The sequence below is a fragment of the Notolepis coatsorum genome (assembly GCF_963971535.1).
Source record: "Notolepis coatsorum genome assembly, chromosome: 5".
Taxonomy (NCBI): domain Eukaryota; kingdom Metazoa; phylum Chordata; class Actinopteri; order Aulopiformes; family Paralepididae; genus Notolepis; species Notolepis coatsorum.
In genome coordinates, this window is record NC_140169.1 from 138,550,309 (window position 1) to 138,572,826 (window position 22,518).

Consider the following 22,518-nt stretch of genomic DNA (forward strand, 5'->3'; position numbering starts at 1 on the left):
CGCTTTGGATAAAAGTGCGATATAAATGCAGTCAAATAACCTGGACACAGTAATGCACTTGTGCTCAGGTGGGGTAACCACTCACTGTGCCGAGTGCTGTAAATGCACGATAAATCTCGAATCCATTATTAAAGCTGCCTCGGGCCACACAGTGGGACCCACACAGGCCTCCCGGGGCAGCAGAGCAGTGATCTACGATCATCATCCAGGTTCCAGACATTTTATTCCTCACCGTGTCCGTCTGTCCTTAACCTCAATAACTCGAGGCCCGGGCCCCCTCCCTCTCTCTCTCTCGCTCTCAGTGCGGGCGGGGCCCACTCCAATGGGACGTGGACGGGCAGTACGCCAGTGGGTTGTGTGGTCATTATGATTTGCAACTATCGAACCCACGCTACACACAGCTAGCTATGAAGACATTTCTAATCCAATCAAACTTGGTGGATGAGTAGGTTGACGTTCAAGGTGAGGAGGCAAGCCAGGTTTACTACGAGGTGTTCTCCTCAATATTCATGATGACGGAAGAGCAGGTTTACAGACATGTGCTGCCTTTCAATGGAATAGTGCTGATTTCGGATCAGTTTAAGCATAGCGCGGGTGTTTACTTTTTAATAATAATAATAATAATAATAATAATGGATTGGATTTATATAGCGCTCTTCGTGACACCCCAGAGCGCTTACAGAGTCCATTATTCGTTCATACACAGTCATACCGGTGGTGGTGAGCTACAATTGCAGCCAGAGCTGCCCTGAGGCAGACTCACGGAAGGGTGGTGAATAATCATCGCCTACGGCCCCTCCGACCACCACCAACATTCATTCACATGCATACACATTCATACGAGGCAAGTAGGTTAAGTGTCTTGCCCAAGGACACAACGGCAGTGGGATGGACATGGGCTTGAGCGGGATTTTTTTAACTTTTACTGTTACTCGTAGTATATATTTCAGACACTAATATATTTATTGTAACATATAGTATAACTGATAGGGCATACAGACCCTCATGTGCACCGTTGATTACACCGTTTACTTGTCTCATATGCTTATATTTAGTATTAATTATATTGTTTACACTTTATCTTTTCCCATATTTTTATATTAAGATCGAATTTGACTGCCTATATTTATGGATTTCCACTATTACCCTCCCCTCCCCCCTAATATCTTATCTCATCTTAAACTGATCTGAAATCAGCAGCACTATTCCATCGAAAAAGGCACATGAAATACAGGGGGGGGGGGGGGGGGGCCCTGATGTGACCAGACTCGGCGTGCTCCGGTCCCCACAGCTCTCCTGAGAGACACAGCGGAGGTGAAACGGCAGCACAGGCGGCACCAGTGGAGGGGCAGTTGGTCTTGTAGTGCCACATGCCTCGGGCCTTATTAATAGAGCTTTGTTACTGGGTCACAGGGGGGGGGGGGGGGGGCTGGGTGGACATGCCTACAGCCACAAGGTTCAGCACAGTACAGCACATCACACCGTAGAGAAGCACAGTAACAACGTGTTCTTTCTTTTGGCCAATTGTTTCGTCCTGAGATTTCCTGTGTGGGAATGCACTTGGCTAGTCTGTAGTCGGTGATACCAGTGTTACTCGATGTTTGGACGTCCACGGAGTCTATCCACCCCCCCCCCATCGGTGTGCTTTTTATTGAATTATTTAAGAAATAAAACCCATTTAGTTCATTTTCACATATTAGTGGCCACATTCAAATAAAAACACATTAAGGGCGGCTGATTGGCGCAGTGGGCAAGGCGTTCGCCTCCTACGCAGGATACACTGGTATCGAGCCCAGCTCTCGGCGTTGCTACCGGCTTGGCCGGCCGTCATACTAACACAATTGGAAAGTGTTCGAGAAGGTGGGAAAGCCGGTGGGTGGGGATTTGACGTTGTGGACAGCGACTCCTACAGGTCGGTTTGGTGACGCCGGTGCGACGGAAGCAGGAAGTGACGGGGGGCAGCGTGAGCCTCCCACGCGTTACTCCTCGCCACTGAGAGTTCGAGCTGCTGCGGAGAAAAAATGCGACAGGCTGCCTCCTCGTGTACCGGAGGGGACACGTGATGCAAGGCTTCTGTCCTCACTACAGCTGACCAGTGGGAGACATAGTCTAGCAACGTTCAAGACAGGGGAGGGAAGAATTGGATACATGAAATTGGGATGGGAGAAAAAAAAAATTTAAATGGGGGAGAAAAAGTGGATCCATAAAAAAAAAAAAAAAAACACATTCATCTCTGACAGAGCGACTTGGTCCGTCGGTTTATTTTTCAATTAGAACCTAACGTCAACTCTGTCTGTCCAACAAATGGATACTAATAATTGAAAATGAATAAAAAACAGACGCAGACGGACAGACACAGCAGATCAATGTAGCCGCACAACGCTAAAGATCAAAGTAATCGCTCTACGGATATTGAGCGTCATTTTGTAAAATGCCACGTGTCATCGGTAATACTGGTGTTGTCATGAGTTTATTAGTCATGGGAAATTCCACATCACCGTGGCAACTTGGAAGAACATTATGATGTATCATGTATCACATACTGTATCACATGATAATAAATCATTCGGCATAGTTAATACTTGCATAACAATCACGATTCGACTTGTTACAAGTGTAAGTGAGCGTGTTCTACTTCACACACTTTGAGGTCATGCGAGCCACTTAACAACCCACTTCAGGGTTGGTGTTTTGACCATAGCATTCTCACAGTGCCCTGTGCATCGGAGAGCCCGATTACCTTTCAGAGACTGTCAAGCAAGCCCTGACCGTCCAATCACAACTGTTGCTTCCCTCTGACAAACAGTTGTGATTGGAGTGATCAGAATAAGAGGGGGCGGGGCTTGGGATAGACCAATTATTTTCACAGACCGGTGCTAAATGATGCCAATGCTAACCTAGAAGTTACAACAGACAACGAGGCGAGCTGTATTGTTATTTTAGTAAGTAAATAGGAGTATCTTTATAATGTATTAGTGCGTGTTTTCAGTAAAGTGTCAAATTCACTTCATGAATCTCCAGAAAATTGGTCCCCATTTCAAAACTATACCAAATCTACCAGTATGGATTGTGTAAATGTACTGACTATGATTTGTTTGCTCTCACCTCCAGACTACAGAGAACAGTTCCTATCCTCTCACATCTAGACTACAGAAAACAGTTCCTATCCTCTCACCTCTAGACTACAGAGAACAGTTCCTATCCTCTCACCTCTAGACTACAGAGAACAGTTCCTATCCTCTCACCTCTAGACTACAGAGAACAGTTCCTATCCTCTCACCTCTAGACTACAGAGAACAGTTCCTATCCTCTCACCTCTAGACTGTAGAGAACAGTTCCTATCCTCTAGTGCAGCGGTTCCCAATTTTTTTTGGCCGTGCACCCCCTGTCACCTCCCGACCTAGCTGACGCACCCCCCAATGGGTTTCTGTTAGAAAAAATTGTTGCTGGTCTCCGTGCACAGATTTTATTTTTTATTTTTATCTCTTCCCACGGCGACTATGGATAGGGAATTTCTTTATTTAATTAAAATGTTCACGACAACATGGATGCATGTACTCTGCCAGCATGTTTAATATCCATAATACTAAAGGTTTGACTAAGATTTTTATACATTTTTATTTATTTATTTTTTACCACCATTAGCCTTTTCATGTCACGCACCACCTAGAGGGCGCTCGCGCACCACAAGGGGTGCGCGCACCACCGTTTGGGAACCACTGCTCTAGTGTTCTCACCTCCAGACTGTAGAGGAACTGGAAGTTGTTGGGTCTGCTGGTGGCCTCCTTCACGGCGTGGGCCATCTCCACCGAGCCCCGCCCGCCCCGCGCCCAGTGGTGACACGGCACGGCGTCGGAGGCCCCCGACTCCTTGGCGATCTGACACACCAGGTCGATCTCCGCCTGGGTGTCCGTCCTGTGGGGTCAGCGTGGGGTCAGCGTGGAAACCGTTAGGATCAGCGATCGACAGCCACGGTAACAATAACAATGCATGACGTGTTATTAGGGATGCAACCTCACAACGATTAATTTCGATTACGATTATTCAGGCAACGATTCAATGCATCATGAAATCTCTTCATTTGACCACGATTCGATTCCATTCGATTAATTTTCTATACATTTTCTACCAGTTAATTCCCCAAAAAATTTTGAATACACAAATGTGGCTGAGGGAACTGATTCACTCAGCATGAATGGACTATAGGTCAATAAAAACAATAAAAAATAAATAAAATAAAACATAATTTCTTAATTTTTTTTTTATTTAGATAAATTTAGATTATAATCGATTCTAACATTTTGAAATCGATGCAGTTGAATCGTCACATTAGAATCGATGCATTTCGATTAATCGATGCATCGTTACACCCATACGTGTTATACAGTAGATGATCAAATGGTGTATCCAGCCTTGGACCCAGATATCAGAAGACAGGATTAGGGTAGTTCAACTGTGTGTGTGTGTGTGTGTGTGTGTGTGTGTGTGTGTGTGTGTGTGTGTGTGTGTGTGTGTGTGTGTGCGCGTGTGTGTGTGTATGTGGGCGTGTGTGTGTGTGTGGTTTCCTGAATATGGTGTGACCCCATGTTGTCTCAAGACAGGCAGCTGTAACTAATTTAATCAAAGCTGAGTTGATAACTTTTCTTTATCAATGTAATTGTAACTTAATATTAACTCAATTGGCCCTATGAATCAAAAGGTTACGTATTTACGGCCCCTCATGTGTGTGTGTATGGGCGTGTGTGTGTGTGTGTGTGTGTGTGTCTATGTCTGTTAGTCTTACTTGAACACATTGAGAGCCACCACCACCGGCACACCGAACTGGTGAACTATCTGGATTTGCTTCTTCAGATTGGTGTGGCAGCCACCCGACACCAGGCTCAGGTTCTACAGGGGAGAGAGAGAGAGAGAGAGAGAGAGAGAGAGAGAGAGAGAGAGAGCGAGAGAGAGAGAGAGAGAGAACACAACACTCTGTCAACACTGGCATAGAGGCTCATAGAGGGCCATAGAGTGTCATAGTGTCATAGAGGCTCATAGAGCGTCATAGTGTCATAGAGGGTCATATAGTGTCATAGAGGGTCATATAGTGTCATAGCGGGTCATAGAGGGTCATATAGTGTCATAGAGGGTCATAGAGCGTCATAGAGGGTCATAGAGCGTCATAGTGTCATAGAGGCTCATAGTGTCATAGAGGGTCATAGAGTCATAGAGGCTCATAGTGTCATAGAGGGTCATAGAGTGTCATAGAGGCTCATAGTGTCATAGAGGCTCATAGTGTCATAGAGGCTCATAGAGTGTCATAGAGGGTCATAGAGTCATAGAGGCTCATAGTGTCATAGAGGGTCATAGAGTGTCATAGAGGCTCATAGTGTCATAGAGGGTCATAGAGTGTCATAGAGGCTCATAGTGTCATAGAGGCTCATAGTGTCATAGAGGCTCAGAGTGTCATAGAGGCTTACAGAGTGTCATAGAGGGTCATAGAGGGTCAGAGTGTCATAGAGGCTCAGAGAGTGTCATAGAGGGTCATAGAGTCATAGAGGCTCATAGAGTGTCATAGAGGCTTACAGAGTGTCATAGAGGGTCATAGAGGGTCAGAGAGTGTCATAGAGGCTCATAGAGGGTCATAGAGGCTCAGAGAGTGTCATAGAGGCTCATAGAGTGTCATAGAGGCTCAGAGAGTGTCATAGAGGCTCATAGAGTGTCATAGAGGGTCATAGAGGCTCATAGAGTGTCATAGAGGCTCAGAGAGTGTCATAGAGGCTCAGAGAGTGTCATAGAGGGTCATAGAGGCTCAGAGAGTGTCATAGAGGCTCAGAGAGTGTCATAGAGGCGCTCAGAGAGTGTCATAGAGGGTCATAGAGGCTCAGAGAGTGTCATAGAGGGTCATAGAGGCTTACAGAGTGTCATAGAGGCTCAGAGAGTGTCATAGAGGCTCAGAGAGTGTCATAGAGGGTCAGAGAGTGTCATAGAGGGTCATAGAGGGTCATACCACAGACTACATAGAAGACGGGACATTAATCTTAATGGCAAGCTTGGACAGACACTGCATCCTGAGTGAACAGGCAAAGAAAGAAAGAAAGAAAGAAAGAAAGAAAGAAAGAAAGAAAGAAAGAAAGAAAGAAAGAAAGAAAGAAAGAAAGAAAGAAAGAAAGAAAGAAAGAAAGAAAGAAAGAAAGAAAGAAAGAAAGAAAGAAGAGAAGAAAGAGAGAGAAAGAAAGAGAACACACACACAACACTAATAATGAAACTGATCGGGTGTGGCTGGGTAGCGCAGTGGACTAAGCAGAGACTCTGGGATCTAATCCAGCTGTCAGCAGTACCTCCGGCTTGGTCAGTCGTCCCTACTAACACAATTGGCAGTGTTAGTGGGTGGGAAGCCGGCGGGGTATGCATGTCCTGGTCGTTGTAAACTGCGACTCCTACTGGCCGGACAGGGCGCAGGGAGGGGATCTGGGGGAAATAGCGTGAACCTCTGCACGTGTTACGCTCTCCCAGTGAAACTCCTCGCTGTCAGGTGAAAAGAAGCGGCTGGCGACTCCACATGTATCGCAGGAGGCAAGTGGTAGTTCTACACCCTCCCCAGGCCGACAGTGGGGCAATGCGCGCAACGACCAGGAAGGGAATTGGCATAACGACTAAATTGGGATGGCAGAATTTAAATAGAATAAAAAATAAATAAAAAATTAAACTGATCATGGTCAGAAGTCCAAGAGAGAGAGAGAGAGAGAACAAGAGAGAGCGAGAGAGAGAGAAAGAGAACGAGAGCGAGAGAGAGAGAGAGAGAGAGAGAGAGAGAGCACAACACTCATAATGAAACTGATCAAGGTCAGAAGTGCTTCTTATGAAGCTCAGAGGGAGTAACAGTGTAATTGTGTCATAGAGAGAAAACCATAGACAGAACATTAATCTTAATAGGAAGCTTGGACAGACACTGCATCCTGAGTAAGAACAGACAAAGAAAGAAAGGAAGAAAGAAATAGAGAGAGAGAAAGAGAAAGAGAGAATAGGCAGATAATTACACAATGCTGTCATTGCATTAGAGTCGGGAGGATTAGCAGTCTGTGTTCCCAGCAGTATTTTGGTACAGTTTGTAACAACCTCCAGTCAAGATGCATCAGACCCAGTTGGTTATGATACACCCTCCAAGTGTCTGACTGTGTGCGTGCGTGTGTGTGTGTGTGTGTGTGTGTAAGAATATATGAGCATTTCTTTGCCCTACAAAGTATAAACATATAACATCTGTACCTTGGCTTTAATAATAATAATCCCATATTGTCTGTATCTGTCTGTCGTGCTGCATATTGTCTGTATCTGCTAGGGCTGTCTTAAATACTTCAAAGCTTCGTTCGATGGGCATGGGATTCGAATATGAAAATAAAATTAGATTATTAAAAAAAATAAAGAAAATATGAATACATTTTTTTTTTTTTTTTTGCAAAATCAACTCTGCCTCTCTTTGTTAACTACAACAAACAATGCTGTTTGTTATTTAAGATGAGGTTCGGACTCGGCATCGACAGATTTGTGTTCATTGTGCTGCTTTTATAAAGCCTCAAATAACGGCTTACAATATTTCATGAAAGCAAAGTGTTTCGTTTGTCTAAGATTTAAAAAGGTTTAAACTTTACAGAACTGACAAAGTTGAACAAAGTGCTGTACAAGTCCCACAACATAATTTTTATTTTTAACTAAAAAAAAAAAAAATTAAATGTTTTTTTCTTTTTTCGAAGCTTAGTATCTGTGTGTCGTTCTCCATGTTGTCTGTATCTCCATATTGTCTGTATCTCCAGGCCGTGCTCCATGTCGTCTGTATCTCCATGTCGTCTGTATCTCCAGGCCACGCCGGCCTATAAGTCTGTATTCTCTGGCTCCGCTCCTCCCGACCCTTCTGGTTCTCGTTACAAGCCTCACAATTAACTTACACAGCTTCATTATTTGCTCAGCTGAACCTGCCTGAGAGACCAGTGATTCAATCCAGATATGCACACACACACATGCAGTACACACACACACACACACACACACACACACACACACACATGCAGTACACACACATACACATTTAGCATGCACACACACACACACCATTAGAGAACGACCTCCGCTCTGTTAGGACCCACATAACCGGAACCCCCACGCCAAGGTTGTATTTGGTCTCTTAATCAAATAATTGGCTTAAACCATGTTAGTGGCAGATGTGTTTACCTATAGATGTGGGGAAACCGGGAACCAATGGGAGCGCAGTTGGGGCCTGACGCAGACAGTATATCTGTCACATGCTCCTGTTATGAATCACCCTATGACAGGGAGATTTTAACAACACACTTTCTAACACACACACACACTTTCTAACACACACACACACACAACCCCCTCTCTCTGTCTCTCACTATCCCATACCCCCGCCCACACACACACTACCCTCCCCTCTGTCTCTCTCTATTCCCTACACACACACACATACACAATCTCCCTCCCTCTCTCTCTCACTGTCACTGTCCCACACACACTATCTCCCCCTCTCTCTGTGTCTCTCTCACACACGCACACACACACACACACACCCTCTCTCTGTCTCTCATTGTCCCACACATTATCTCTCACACTCTCTCACACACACACACACACACACACACACTCTCCCCGTCACTCTGTCTCTCTGTCACACACACACACACACACTCCCCCTCTCTCTGTCTCTCACTGTCCCACACATTATCTCTCACTCTCACTGTCACACTCTCACACACACACACACACACACACACACACACACACACACACACACACACACACACACAATCTCCCCCTCACTCACTGTCACACACACACACACACACACACACACAATCTCCCCCTCACTCACTGTCACACACACACACACACACACACACACACACAATCTCCCCCCTCTCTCACTGTCACACACACACACACACACATAGCTTTCACTCCCAGACATATCTATCTAATACCCCCCCCCCTTCTCTCTTTCTATTACACACATATGCACACACATCATCCCTCTATCTACGTCCTTCCTTTATAGTATGTGCCTCATATCTATAACTCATATTAATGCACTCCCAGCATGCATCATACATACTTGGCCTAAATTCCTAAAAGCTTTACAAAAAGAGCGGACCGTGGGAGTCGAGCGGTAAGACCTCGACCGTCTCAATGTACAGTCCCCTCCCCATCATATGTATATACTCTGTCAGGATCTAGGGGTAACAGTGCTGTATATTTGAATACCGTTTATGTCACAAATGTATCAGTACTAAATACCTGTATGTCCCTATGTCATAAATGTCTATATGAATTGAAAATGGGGGACCCTGATGGAAACAAGACAAACGTCTTTCTCTGGTCTCTGCATCCCCTTAACAATTGTGTGTATTGAGCCATACTGTATTGTACCCATTCTGCAATCTGTTAAATAAAGTTTTCATTCATTCATTCAATTCAAAGCCACAGCGTTGAAAAGTTAGGGGATAAAGAGGTACCACCAGTAGGGGTGTAACCATGCGTCGATGCATCGATCCTAATGTGACGATTCAACTGCATCGATTTGAAAATGTTAGAATCGATTATAATCAGGAAAAAAATATATATATATATATATATATATATTTTTTTTATTGTTTTTATTTACCTATAGTCCATTCATGCTGAGTGAATCAGTTCCCCCAGCCACATTTGTGTATTCAACATTTTTGGGGGGAATTAACTGATAAGAAAATGTATCGAATCGAATTGAATCGTGGTCAAATGAAGAGATCTCATGATGCATTGAATCGTTGTCTGAAGAATCGTAATCGAATTTAATCGTTGCGAGGTCGCATCGTTACACCCCTAACCACCAGGGTTAGGGGATAAAGGGGTACCACCCGGGTTAGGGGATAAAGGGGTACCACCAGGGTTAGAGGATACAGAGGTACCACCAGGGTTATGGGATAAAGGGGTACCACCAGGGTTAGGGGATACAGAGGTACCACCAGGGTTAGGGGATACAGAGGTACATATACATTTACATTTAGCTGAACGCTTTTATCCAAAGCGACTTACAAATTCTGTACGAAAAGTCATCAGGAAGGGCACAACTCTATCAGCTGAGTAACAATGTTCATCAAAGTGTGCTATAGTGTAGGTTAGTATATTAGGACAAGTGCATGACAGTAGGGTTAGAGTTTTTCTTCTTCTTCTTTCATTTCAGATAATGATTGAAGAAGTGCGTCTTTAGTCGAGGGTGAAAGATTGGACGTGTTTCGGCTGTCCTAACTGTGGTGGGAAGTTCGTTCCACCATTGTGGGGCAAGGACCGAGAATAGGCGACTTCTCTTTGATGACCCTCCCGGAGAGGATGCAGAGCGTAGGGGTCTCGAGGGTGTGTGGTTAGAGACCATCGACCGGAGGTGTACTTGTACTTGTCAGTATTCATTGTAGACGACCAACAGACCGTTTCAAATTTGACAAAGTAAACATTCCAAAACGGGCCCAAGTTTACTTCCCGTCGCAGTTTTTTGCTAAGATCAATAGCCGACAGGAAATACATTTGGACTGTTCCCTAGCAACACAGTTTACATTTACATTTAGCCATTTAGCCCCACGCTTTTAACCAAAGTGACTTACAAGGTCTGTACAAGTCAGCAGGAAGGGAACAACTCTGGCAGCTAAGGGTCAGTGACATTGTTAGTCAAACAGTGTTGAACTTGAGTGTTACACTCTGAGTTCATAGTAGTATAGACATATTAGCATAGTAGGTAGTAGTATATATACATATTAGCACATAGTAGTATAGAAATATTAGCATAGTAGGTAGTAGTATATATACATATTAGTACATAGTAGTATAGACATATTAGCATAGTAGGTAGTAGTATATATACATATTAGTACATAGTAGTATAGAAATATTAGCATAGTAGGTAGTAGTATATATACATATTAGTACATAGTAGTATAGACATATTAGCATAGTAGGTAGTAGTATATATACATATTAGTACATAGTAGTATAGAAATATTAGCATAGTAGGTAGTAGTATATATACATATTAGTACATAGTAGTATAGACATATTAGCATAGTAGGTAGTAGTATATATACATATTAGTACATAGTAGTATAGAAATATTAGCATAGTAGGTAGTAGTATATATACATATTAGTACATAGTAGTATAGAAATATTAGCATAGTAGGTAGTAGTATAGACATGTTAGCATAGTACGTAGTAGTATAGACATATTAGCATAGTAGGTAGTAGTATATATACATATTAGTACATAGTAGTATAGACATATTAGCATAGTAGGTAGTATAAAAATATATTAGCATAGTAGGTAGTAGTATAGACATGTTAGCATAGTAGGTACTGTAGTATAGACATCTTAGCATAGTAGGTAGTAGTATTAACATATTAGCATAGTAGGTAGTAGTATAAACAGATTTGCATAATATGTAGTAGTAAAGACATGTTAGCATAGTAGCAGGTAGTAGTAAAGACATGTTAGCATAGTAGGTAGTAGTAGGCTATAGACATATTAGCATAGTAGGTAGTAGTATAGGCAAGGTAGATTCATTTTTAGCAAAGTGCACACTAGTAAAAGACTGTATGAAGGTTAGTAGTTTTATTTCCCACTGAAAAGGTCTATGAGCTTTTTTATTCTCAGGCTTTTCACTTCCTCTTAGTGCTGCTCTTGCTGGCTACTTGCTATGCTGACGATTCTAGAACTTGGGACCTTCAACTCTGCTGTTGCACTTGGGGCCTAAAGGGCCTCGACTCTGGCACACCTCTTCAGTCCAGCTACCACTGGCCCTGCAGGGGTCAAGAGCACCACCTATGGGCAGGGCTGCGTACTACTGTGTATGGCTGTCACCAATTAGCAACACACACACACATGCACACTGCAGCAAACAGCGACAGGCCCACGTGAGAGGAAATAGTATTTTAATCAGGCTCTCCCAGGAGTCAATGAGTTTAAGTCGCTGTAATTATGGCCGAGGCTACCCTGACCTTTCGGACCAAATCGGGTTATGTGATGGGAGTCATAGGACGGGGCCCGGTATCGTAATTTGATTGGATCTTCCAGCCCCACAGTTAAATGATTCTTCTTGTTTCAATTACATTTAAAAAGAAAAGAAAAAAACCTCCTATTCATTCAGTTTGTTCTATTTTGTTTTGTTCCGTTTGCTCTGTTCTGTTTTTGTATTTTGTTTCTTAGCTTAGGTCACCGTTATCCTCCCCCCTCCCGCTTTTTATTGTAAAGCGCCTTGGGTACGTGAAAAGCGCTATATAATTTCAAGCCATTATTATCATCATTATTATTATTATTATTATTATTATTATTATTATTATTATTATTATTATTATTATTATTATTATTATTATTATTATTATTATTATTATTATGTGCATTTCTCTTTTATTGATTATTATGTTCAAGTGTTATTTAACCTATCTAATAGGATTATATTGTTGCATAAAATTTAGTAACATAAATAATAAAGTAGAACTGTGTGCGTGTGTGTGTGTGTGTGTGTGTGTGTGTCTCACCTCATCGATGTATTCTCTGGGAAGGGGTGCACCTGCCGAGACCTATGGAAATACCACAAAGTACCACAAAATGAAGTCCAACACGACTCAGCGTCCTGCTACACCCCATAGGTTAAAGGAACACGTCGACATTTGGGGAAATTAGCTTACCGTCTTCTCCAGAGAGAGACAAGAAGATAGATACCAGTTTCCTCTCTGTGCGTTCAGTAGAAAGCTATCCGGCTGCACATTAGCCTAGCTTAGCACAAATGAATGGAAGCGGATGAGAAGGGGCTACGTAGCTTAAAACTCCGGCAGAGGTGTTAGTTGGCCAACGCCTAGGCTAGCCACTTCTCACCCACTTCCATTCATCATGCTGAGCTAGGCTAACGTGCAGCTAGGCTAGCTTTCGACTGAAAGCACAGAGAGGAAATTGGTATCCATCTTCTCGCCTGACAGACGGTAAGTGAATTTCCCATAAAGTTGGCGTGTTCCTTTTAAAGATGTCCATTTTCTAAATGAGTCAATTCTATTACAGTAGAAGGACAGAGAGAATACGGCTCAACAGAGGAGCAGATTATATAACTGTCCCATGGTGGTGTGAGATTGAGTGTGAGATTGACAGCCGGGGGAGAAAGACAAAGTCAGAGAGAGACAGACAGACAGAGAGAGAGAGAAAGAGAGACAGAGATAGAGAGATTGTTTATCTGTGGTATATATGGTACATGCGTTACATATTGACACGTTACAGGTGTCCTTTTGCCTCCTCTCCTTGGGTGCTTGTCAGCATGAAAGGCATGAAAGATGGGAGCAAATTTTTTTTTTTTACTTTTACTTGCTATACTTTTATTTTATTTCATACTTATCTTTTGTCTAGCACAGTCTCTGGAGCGTAACAGAAAGAAGCATTTTGTATAAAAGTATTCTGTACTTCTGTATGACAACTATTAAAGAAACTTGAAACTTGTTATGGTTTGAAGGGCAGTTATTATAAAACAGCCTTCTCCAACTCTGTTCAGCGTTTCCGTTAGCCGGTAATTACCGGTATTTGGCCGGCAAAATCTGTTGAAGTCCGACATATTTAATCTCTCCGGTCATAGTGTCCGGTGAAAATAGTTCCCTCTGGGCACAGTTTGATTATTTGAATTGTATTTGGATGGGCTGGAGTTGGGTGAACGAAACAATCATTGCGTTTGTTGTCGTTGCTTCGCTCAGCGAGAGCTTGCTGCTGGATTTGCGGAAGGCATGCAGCTGCAGACCCACATAACCCACCAGCTTTGCTGGCACAGTGCGGTCCCAGACCTGGAAAGCTGCTCTGCGGGTCTGCAGCTGGATGCTTCTTGCAAACTAACTGCTGCCGGCTCGCGCTGATAACAGCTTTCATTGTTGGACCGGCTGCTTGGTGGAGCAACGATGAAACGAATGTAATGAATCGTTCGTCGCATGGGCTATTTAATTTTGGCCTGTTTTGGTACGGTTCGGGTGATCAAGTTGTGCTTGGAGGGAGTTGTTTTCACCGGACATTATGACCAGCACCAAGTCGTTGGGAGGTGGAGAAATACATCACGCAAACCCGGCCACGATAACGTTGCCGTCTCTCTCTGCAAAATTTCTCAGTTCTTCGCTTGATATAATTAATACAAATGTCCAATATAACGGAATTCGTTAGCTCATAAAAATGTGATTATAACAGACTGCTGTTTAGTGTCGGACCGACTGCCCACATACGCGGTCTATTTTATTTCAAGTCAGCAGCAGCACGGAGTATCGAGGGACTTATTTTATTTGGAATATATTAATGACTGTATACGCAAAAGTAGCCTAGTTTTAAATAATAATATTATAAATCTACATGCCTTGAGGATGACATTCTTTATATAGTCTGCCTATAAATTGTTTTAAAGCTCAATAAACTATGACCGGAATTAATCTCATTTGTCCGGTAGATTGAAATCTTGCAGGTCACGGAGACCGGCAACAATTTTTTCTAACGGAAACCCTGACTCTGTTATAGATCTATCTCAAGCCCTGTCCTCTTTTTCTTGATCCTCCAATCACAAGTGTTGCTTCCCCTCGGGGTTTGCAGATAGGCCAATGGTTGACTCACGTTGGGTCCGCCGCCGTGCATCTTCAGCGCTCGGACCGTAGCCACGAGCACCACCACGTCGGGTCTCAGCCCAGAGGCCCGGCACTTGATGTTGAAGAACTTCTCCATCCCGATGTCAGCGCCGAAACCTGCCTCGGTCACTGATGGGCAGAACACAGAACAAGGGCACAGTGTCATAGGATGGAACAGCTGACCGTGAGTGAGTGAGTGAGTGAGTGAGTGAGTGAGTGAGTGAGTGAGTGAGTGAGTGAGTGAGTGAGTGAGTGTGAGATTTGATTTGAAAAAATGTTATTTGCACACATAAAAATACATAATACAGATAAAATACAATGTTTATGAAGTGGATGTGAAGGTGAGGTAAGAAAACAGTCAGGGCTTGTTAAAACCTCATCACAATGTAAACATTTAAATCATAATAAAAAAGGTGAAAATAATAATAATAAAAACATAAATAAGTAGTAATAAAAATGAGTAATAATACAAGATAGAGAAATAATAAAGTAAAGTATAATAATCAAATAAAAAGAAGCAGCAAAACAACACAATATATTAACACTATGGTCGCCAAAAACGCCGTAGCACGTCTTTCCCCGCCATGCTCATTCTGCCAAAGACGCCGTACCACGTCTTTGATATCAATATTTCAAAAATCTGTGATCGAAATCATATTTCTCCCCCGGAGACTTGAGATCTACTGTTGAGCCCCTCTCAACTCTCCAACGGTTCAAGAGCGCCATCTGGCGGCCGATCGGCGGATCGCCCAGAGCGGAAACAGGAAATGGAAGCTGGTGCTCATTTCAATTCGGTCCGATCACTCGGTAATAGTCCCAGGACTCAAGCTAGACACAACGGATAGCAATCCGTTACCAATAACTCGATAAACAACATGATTTGGACGTATATACTATTATACAACCTGGAAATGGATCGCATATTTCTACATCCCATAATAGGAATATTTCTGTTCCACGCTCATCGCCCAACGCTATGAGGAAGCTACGGTAAGATTCAGCGTTGTGTTCGATACTAACTGCTCTAATGATCATATCACCCATACTAGATGAATCATCTAACGTTGGCCACGGAATTATAAACGACCCCCCCCCCCATCCGGTCAACATCAGATGATAAGTAGTAACTTCTAGAAGCACGTCCATTTGAAATTTTTTATCTCGCGCAGATTCCTATCAAACTGTATTTGATCATAAATATAATGCATTTGGGGCTATAAATCACGTTCTGGAGAAAGCTGCAGAAAACGATAAAAACATACTTATACTTTAGACCGTATTTTAGTATGAATATGTGAATGAAAAAGTATAACGTTGATACACCCTGAACAATAGATACTTGACGTTGAATGGGCCATAGTAATGTCAATTTAGCAATACAATTTAAAAAGTTATAGCCCTGCAAAGAAGGTAAACATCCCCATAGACAAATAGAGCTGGCGGAGGATGGTATAATCCTGGCGACCAAAGTGTTAAGTGGACAGAGTGAGTGAGTGAGTGAGTGAGTGAGTGAGTGAGTGAGTGAGTGAGTGAGTGAGTGAGTGACCGAGTGAGTGACCGAGTGAGTGACCGAGTGAGTGACCGAGTGAGTTAGTGACATTGCCGGTCATATGAGGTGCCTTGCATCTAAAAATGAACGTGATTGGTTGAATAATCAAATCCAGGCTATAACAACATAATTCTTGTGGTAAGAGCACCAGCTTTGTATCACACACTGTGGCTCCACGTGCATTTCTCTTTTATTGACATGTTTTACTCCCCCTCAGGCCTTCTTCTTCTTCTTCTTCTTCTTCTTCTTCTTCTTCTTCTTCAAGATCAACCATAATAGCAGAACACAGCAGGTTATGTGTAGGCCACGCCCTAGTGGTGGCACATCTGACGGTGCTTAGCCAATCACGTTCAACCCTTTAGGCAGTTTAGGGTCGAGAGAAAACAACCAAGAGGCTTTCAGCCAATCACAACTCATAACAAACAGTGTCGGGGGAAACTCTCGTCTTTTATCAGAAGTATATCTGCCGCTGCTGATGATGATAACACATTCCTGGCTCCTTGTATCAACTCTCTCGTAGTAACACGTTGTGAAAATATGTCATACACACAACACCAGCGATATTTTATAAATATAATACGAGGAGTCCGGCCCCTCGTCTTCAAAGAGTACCGGGGGGGGGGGGGGGGGGGGGGGCTTGAGAACAAGTCACACTGTCTCCGTTTATTAACCCTTAGGGGTCACGCTGGAGCTTTGAACCCGTCGGCGGACAACAAAAGAAATTAGAATCCCTCTTAAATGCTCAAAAAGGACATCTTTTCAGAAATCGATAAAAATAGAAAAATTGCCATTTCTAGTGCTTTGACATGTAAGGTATACGTCCCCCAACTTGCTAAACCTAATACGAATTGTAAATACGTTTAATTCTTGCTAGATGGCATGATTGTAATAATCTCCATTTGCGATAAGAACTACAATCGCGTCACGAAACGCACATACATGGACGCGCGCACACACACAATAACGGCGTGTGCGCTGTGAATAGGTGTTACACTTACACCCCCGCAGAGGCGTGAGACTGGTATCAGAGCCTACCCCCCCCATCCAAATTCTAAACATAATAATGTATGAATTATCTGTTGCAATAATATCCACGGGACTCGACTTTTTGCAGTCGTTTCTCCTCTCCTGCGTGAGGAGTCTGAGGACATTCGCGGACATTCTCTCAGATAAAAAAAAAAAAGCTTACATACACATACACACACTCTCGCTCTCTCTCAATTCAAATGGGCTTTATTTAACATTAACTACTGTATGGCAGAGTGCGTCTGTCTATACGAGGTATGAATGATCACTGGCTGCTGTGTGACGAGTTTGCTCATCCGCGCTGTCGCGCTATATAAATCCAAGTCATTATTATTATTATTATTAAACACGGACCGCTTTAGTTGACAAAATTACATACATTTCGGGTCATTTCATAATAGCAGTGTGGACCAGCTCTGTAACCAGCTCTGTAACAAGTACAACGCATCTCGCTAGTTGACAGCTTACGCATGCACCCGCGCTGTAGTAAACACGGTGCTTTAGTTGACAGCGTTCGATGCGCTTTGTGAAGGAAAGATGACGTCGCCTCTCTCTCTCTCTCTCTCTCTCTCTCTCTCTCTCTCTCTCTCTCTCTCTCTCTCTCTCTCTCTCTCTCTCTCTCTCTCTCTGTCTGTCTGTCTGTCTGTCTGTCTGTCTGTCTGTCTGTCTGTCTGAGAACCCAGGTTGCTTTCTAACCTATATATATCTCTCTCCCTCTCTCTCTCCCTCTCTCTATCTATATCTCCCTATCTCCCTCTCTCTCCCTCCATCTCTCCTCTGTATCTCCCTCTCTGAGACTACTCCCGGTCTGAGTCATGTAAATCACAAATCATGTAAAACCCAGATTCGGCTCAAACAAGGGACTAAACACGTTTCGCAATTATGCCACAACAATGTGGAACGCCCTACCCAAAGCTGTAAAGGAATGTAAATCACTACCCACCTTCAAAAACACTCTCAAAGAACACCTACGGGAGACTGCAATTCAAAACTGGCCCCTACAAATGTCCTAACCCAGTTGTACAATAAAGACCAAGCATGGCTATTCCAATGTACAGCCCCACCCAACCCCACCCCACCTACCCAACCTCCTCCAATGTACAGTTTCCATGTCAAATGTATGTCAGTACTCCAATGTACAGTGTCCCCCCCCCCCTACCCAACCCCCCCACCTCCAATGTACAGCCCCACCCCACCTACCCAACCTCCCCCAATGCACAGTTTCTATGGCAAATTTGTAATGACTGTACCAGAATGTTTGATAGGACATTGATTGAAAACTATCGTCTCAAATTTGACAATTGATGGCTTATTTTGAAGGTATGAATCTGTAATTTTATATTATGTAACAAAAAAAAGGGGGAAATTCTCAGGAGGAGGAGCTATTTAGGTTAGACTATTTGTTGGGGTGTTGCTAATTGGGCAATTCAGTTAATTCTCCTCAGATCATTCATGATGGAACATAACGTGATGAAATCATGATATTGTGATACACAATTATATCTGAATTGGTAATAACAAGCACATAACTCGCATTTCTCAAAATATCTGATATATTGGAGGCTGTCGTGTCACAAGTGTTAATAATCTGGTAGATCCTGATGCCCATTTGGCCCAGTGCCGTTTCTAACAACACACATGTCTGTTTCCATCAAGGCAGCCTACCTTCTGTAAGAGAATCGGCTGGGTTTTCATGGAAAAGCCATCCATTCTGGCTGCTCAGTCCTGATCCAGCTATAAAGACCACAACATATCTAAAGGCTCACTGTGCATTACACCTCATAGTCCACTGTCCATGTGCCTGACATTTAAGGTGTGTATGTGTGTGTGTTTTGTGTGTGTGTGTGTGTGTGTGTGTGTGTGTGTGTGTGTGTGTGTGTGTGTGTGTGTGTGTGTGTGTGTGTGTGTGTGTGTGTGTGTGTGTGTGTGTGTGTGTGTGTTTTCAAAATATATATCATTTGAATATTCATATAATATGTACACTTAAGTAAACACATTTAGATGGTAAATCAGACTACAGCTTTGCTATTATGGAACGAAATGTAAAATATTGTAATGTAATATATCAACAAGCTTAACAAAATAACTAATACTGTCTCATTCGCTAAATGCATCATGTAAAAGAGTTCAGTTTTATCAAAAGCCTTCTCACTATCTTTTTTTACCCCAGGAGGTGAAGAAATTCAAGCTATTGCGATGCTATAGCAATATAATAGTGCTAGCAATTGTTTTATCATTATAATACTTTTTAAACCGATGTAATACAGTTCTTAGCATAGCTATTGTGTTATTTTGTTAGATGATAGTTTACTTTCTCAGAAATCTAACATTAGCTACTAGCTAGGCTTAGTCTATTCAAAATCATTAGATGTCTGTGGGGGGCGTATTACCCCAAAACAGGAGAGGCATCTTCCCTCAAAGGTCCTATTCTTACACTTTCATGGATGACAGTATGTCGGTTAGTATGTTGGGAGTTGGATGTGTGTCTGAAATCTTATACACCAGAAGGTCTTACAAGAGGGTACTACCAAAGTCTGTCTAGAGAGAAGATGGTTCACTCTGCTTCATTGTTGATAACAGGGACTAACAAGATGAACAAGATCTGTGCCCTATCTCTTTGAATGGGGAGTACTCCATATTTAGTGATAGAAAAATGCCTTTTCCCCCAAAGTAGACCAGCTTCTATGCATGCGCCACCTTCCTTGTGTGATATTCTATTCCAGTTGTCTTTGGTCTTGTTTTCTCTGGTTATGATCATGTTATTAGTGTGTGTGTGTAAAAAAACTAATAATATAATTATTATAAATGTCGCTCTCTCTCTCTCTCTCTCTCTCTTGAAATCTACAGTTACACATTTAGTATGTATTTAGTGAGGTAAATGAGTACAAGACATGTTTCACAGACACACACACACACACATACACAGACAGACAGACACACACACACATTTACATTTACACATTTACACATTACATTTACATCTAGTCTAGTTTGCTTATTTTTTTTTGATATGGTACAGTACTGTAGATACAGACACAGACACACACACACACACAGAAACACACACAGGCTAGGCCTCCTGCTGGGTCCATTCACTGGAATAACAAAGGAATGACTGGGCCTTTGCTCAGGTGTGAAATGGTGCTAGTGACAATGATCACATTGAATTCTGGGAGTGTAGTTCTCTCATCAGATATCTGAATGAACTTGGATCTAGTTCAAAGTCCTATACTGAAAAGGTGTTAGGATTTTACCAGAATGTTTGATAGGACATTGATTGAAAACTATCGTCTCAAATTTGACAATTGATGGCTTATTTTGAAGGTATGAATCTGTAATTTTATATTATGTAACAAAAAAAAAGGGGGAAATTCTCAGGAGGAGGAGCTATTTAGGTTAGACTTCTAAGGGTTAACCTCTCCCTCTCTCTCTCTCTCTCTCCGCTTCTTATCTGTGTGTGTGTGGAGCTCGAGTGAGTTATGGGTTCATAATAAGGTCTTTAAAGAGGATCAGGGACCTGGGCCTCTTGAATATCATCCAAACAAAGCAAATAGTCCACCTGGCTGTTAACATAGGGCTTCCTGCTCCCTGGCGTAGTTGCATGGTGTGTCTGTGTGTGTGTGTGTGTGTGTGTGTCTGTGTGTGTGCGCACACTCAAACACATCCATTCACTGCATACTTCCCCAGCACACGCACACTCACACACACACACACACACGCACACACACACACACACACACCTGCCATGGCTGTTATACTGCAGCCCCTTCCTGATTGGGCCCTAAAGGTCAAAAGAGAGGGACTACCTGTATCACTAAATCACCATGTAGTTTAATGGGGCCGCCGCTGAACACGTCAGTGCCGTGACACGGCGACTCCCCGTGACTACAACCCCCATGATTACATGTCGACGTGCATGTCTGGTCCATGTCAACGCGTGGCTGTGTGCTGTGTGCTGTACCCCCCCCCCCCCACCCGCACCCCCCGCGCGCCCCCCGCCCTCCTTTCAGACGAGACAGTCACGCTCTCTGTCCTGCGACCGGCGAGGAATGAGAGCGCGTGGTCGGTGAAGCAGGTGAAAAGCTGCACGTGGTCTGTGAAGCAGGTAAAGAGCTGCACGTGGTCTGTGAAGCAGGTAAAGAGCTGCACGTGGTCTGTGAAGCAGGTAAAGAACTGCACATGGTCGGTGAAGCAGGTAAAAAGCTGCACGTGGTCGGTGAAGCAGGTGAAAAGCTGCACGTGGTCGGTGAAGCAGGTGAAAAGCTGCACGTGGTCTGTGAAGCAGGTAAAGAGCTGCACGTGGTCGGTGAAGCAGGTAAAGAGCTGCACGTGGTCTGTGAAGCAGGTAAAGAGCTGCACGAAAGGAGCTCTGGCGTTAGACAGTGAAGAGACAGTGGCTCAGGAGGTAGAGCTGCAGTCGTCTGGTCATCTGAAGGTTCCCGGTTCGATTCCCGCTCCTCCCGGGTCAGCGCGCCGAAGTGGTCCTTGAGCAAAGACACTTAACCCCTAACTGCTCCAGATGGGCAGGTTGGCACCTTGCGTGGTCGCCTCCGCCATCGGTGTGTGAATGTGTGAGTGAGTGAGTGAATGAGTGAATGTGAGGAACAATATTGTAAAGCGCTTTGGATAAAAAGCTGCTATATAAATACACCATTTACTGACTGGCGAGAGAGACGTCTGTATGGAAAATGGCCCGAAGGGCTGGTGGGCACAGAGAGCTGACCTTGACTCCACTAATACGGGGCCATTAGCCCTAAATAGTAAATGCTGCACCCCATCTGTTTACATTGGGCTCTCTCTGCTCTGGATGTTTCCAATTAGGACCCCTGGACCCCTCCACTCTGCTCCAGGACCCCCAGCAGCGCTCCAGGCACGGGGACAGGTCTCAGAGACCCCCCCCCCAGTCTGCCCTCCTCTCTCTCGGGGCTTCCTGAGACCCTGGGCAGCCAAGGAAGTTACTGTTTCCTCTGGTGAAAGCACTCATTCCTGTCAGGGGATTGTGTGTGTGTGGTGTGTGTGTGTGTGTGTGTGTGTGTGTGTGTGTGTGTGTGTGTGTGTGTGTGTGTGTGTGTGTGTGTGTGTGTGTGTGTGTGTGTGTGTGTATGTATGTATGTATGTATGTATGTATGTATGTATGTATGTATGTATGTATGTATGTATGTATGTATGTATGTATGTATGTATGTATGTATGTATGTGTGTGTGTGTGTGTGTATATATTTGTGTGTGTGTGTATTTATGTATGTGTGTGTGTGTATTTATTTATGTGTGTGTGTGTATATATTTATG

The 22,518-nt window shown here is 43.4% G+C and overlaps 1 protein-coding gene across 1 annotated transcript in view; it reads right to left on the minus strand.

Annotated features, from left to right (window-relative positions):
- mthfd1l (methylenetetrahydrofolate dehydrogenase (NADP+ dependent) 1 like) overlaps positions 1 to 22,518 on the minus strand; it is a 156,736-nt gene that overhangs the window by 49,144 nt on the left and 85,074 nt on the right. The window contains 4 exon segments of the mRNA XM_084315202.1: positions 3,738 to 3,915; positions 4,784 to 4,887; positions 12,558 to 12,599; positions 14,644 to 14,783. Of these exon segments, the coding sequence (XP_084171328.1) occupies positions 3,738 to 3,915; positions 4,784 to 4,887; positions 12,558 to 12,599; positions 14,644 to 14,783 (464 nt within the window).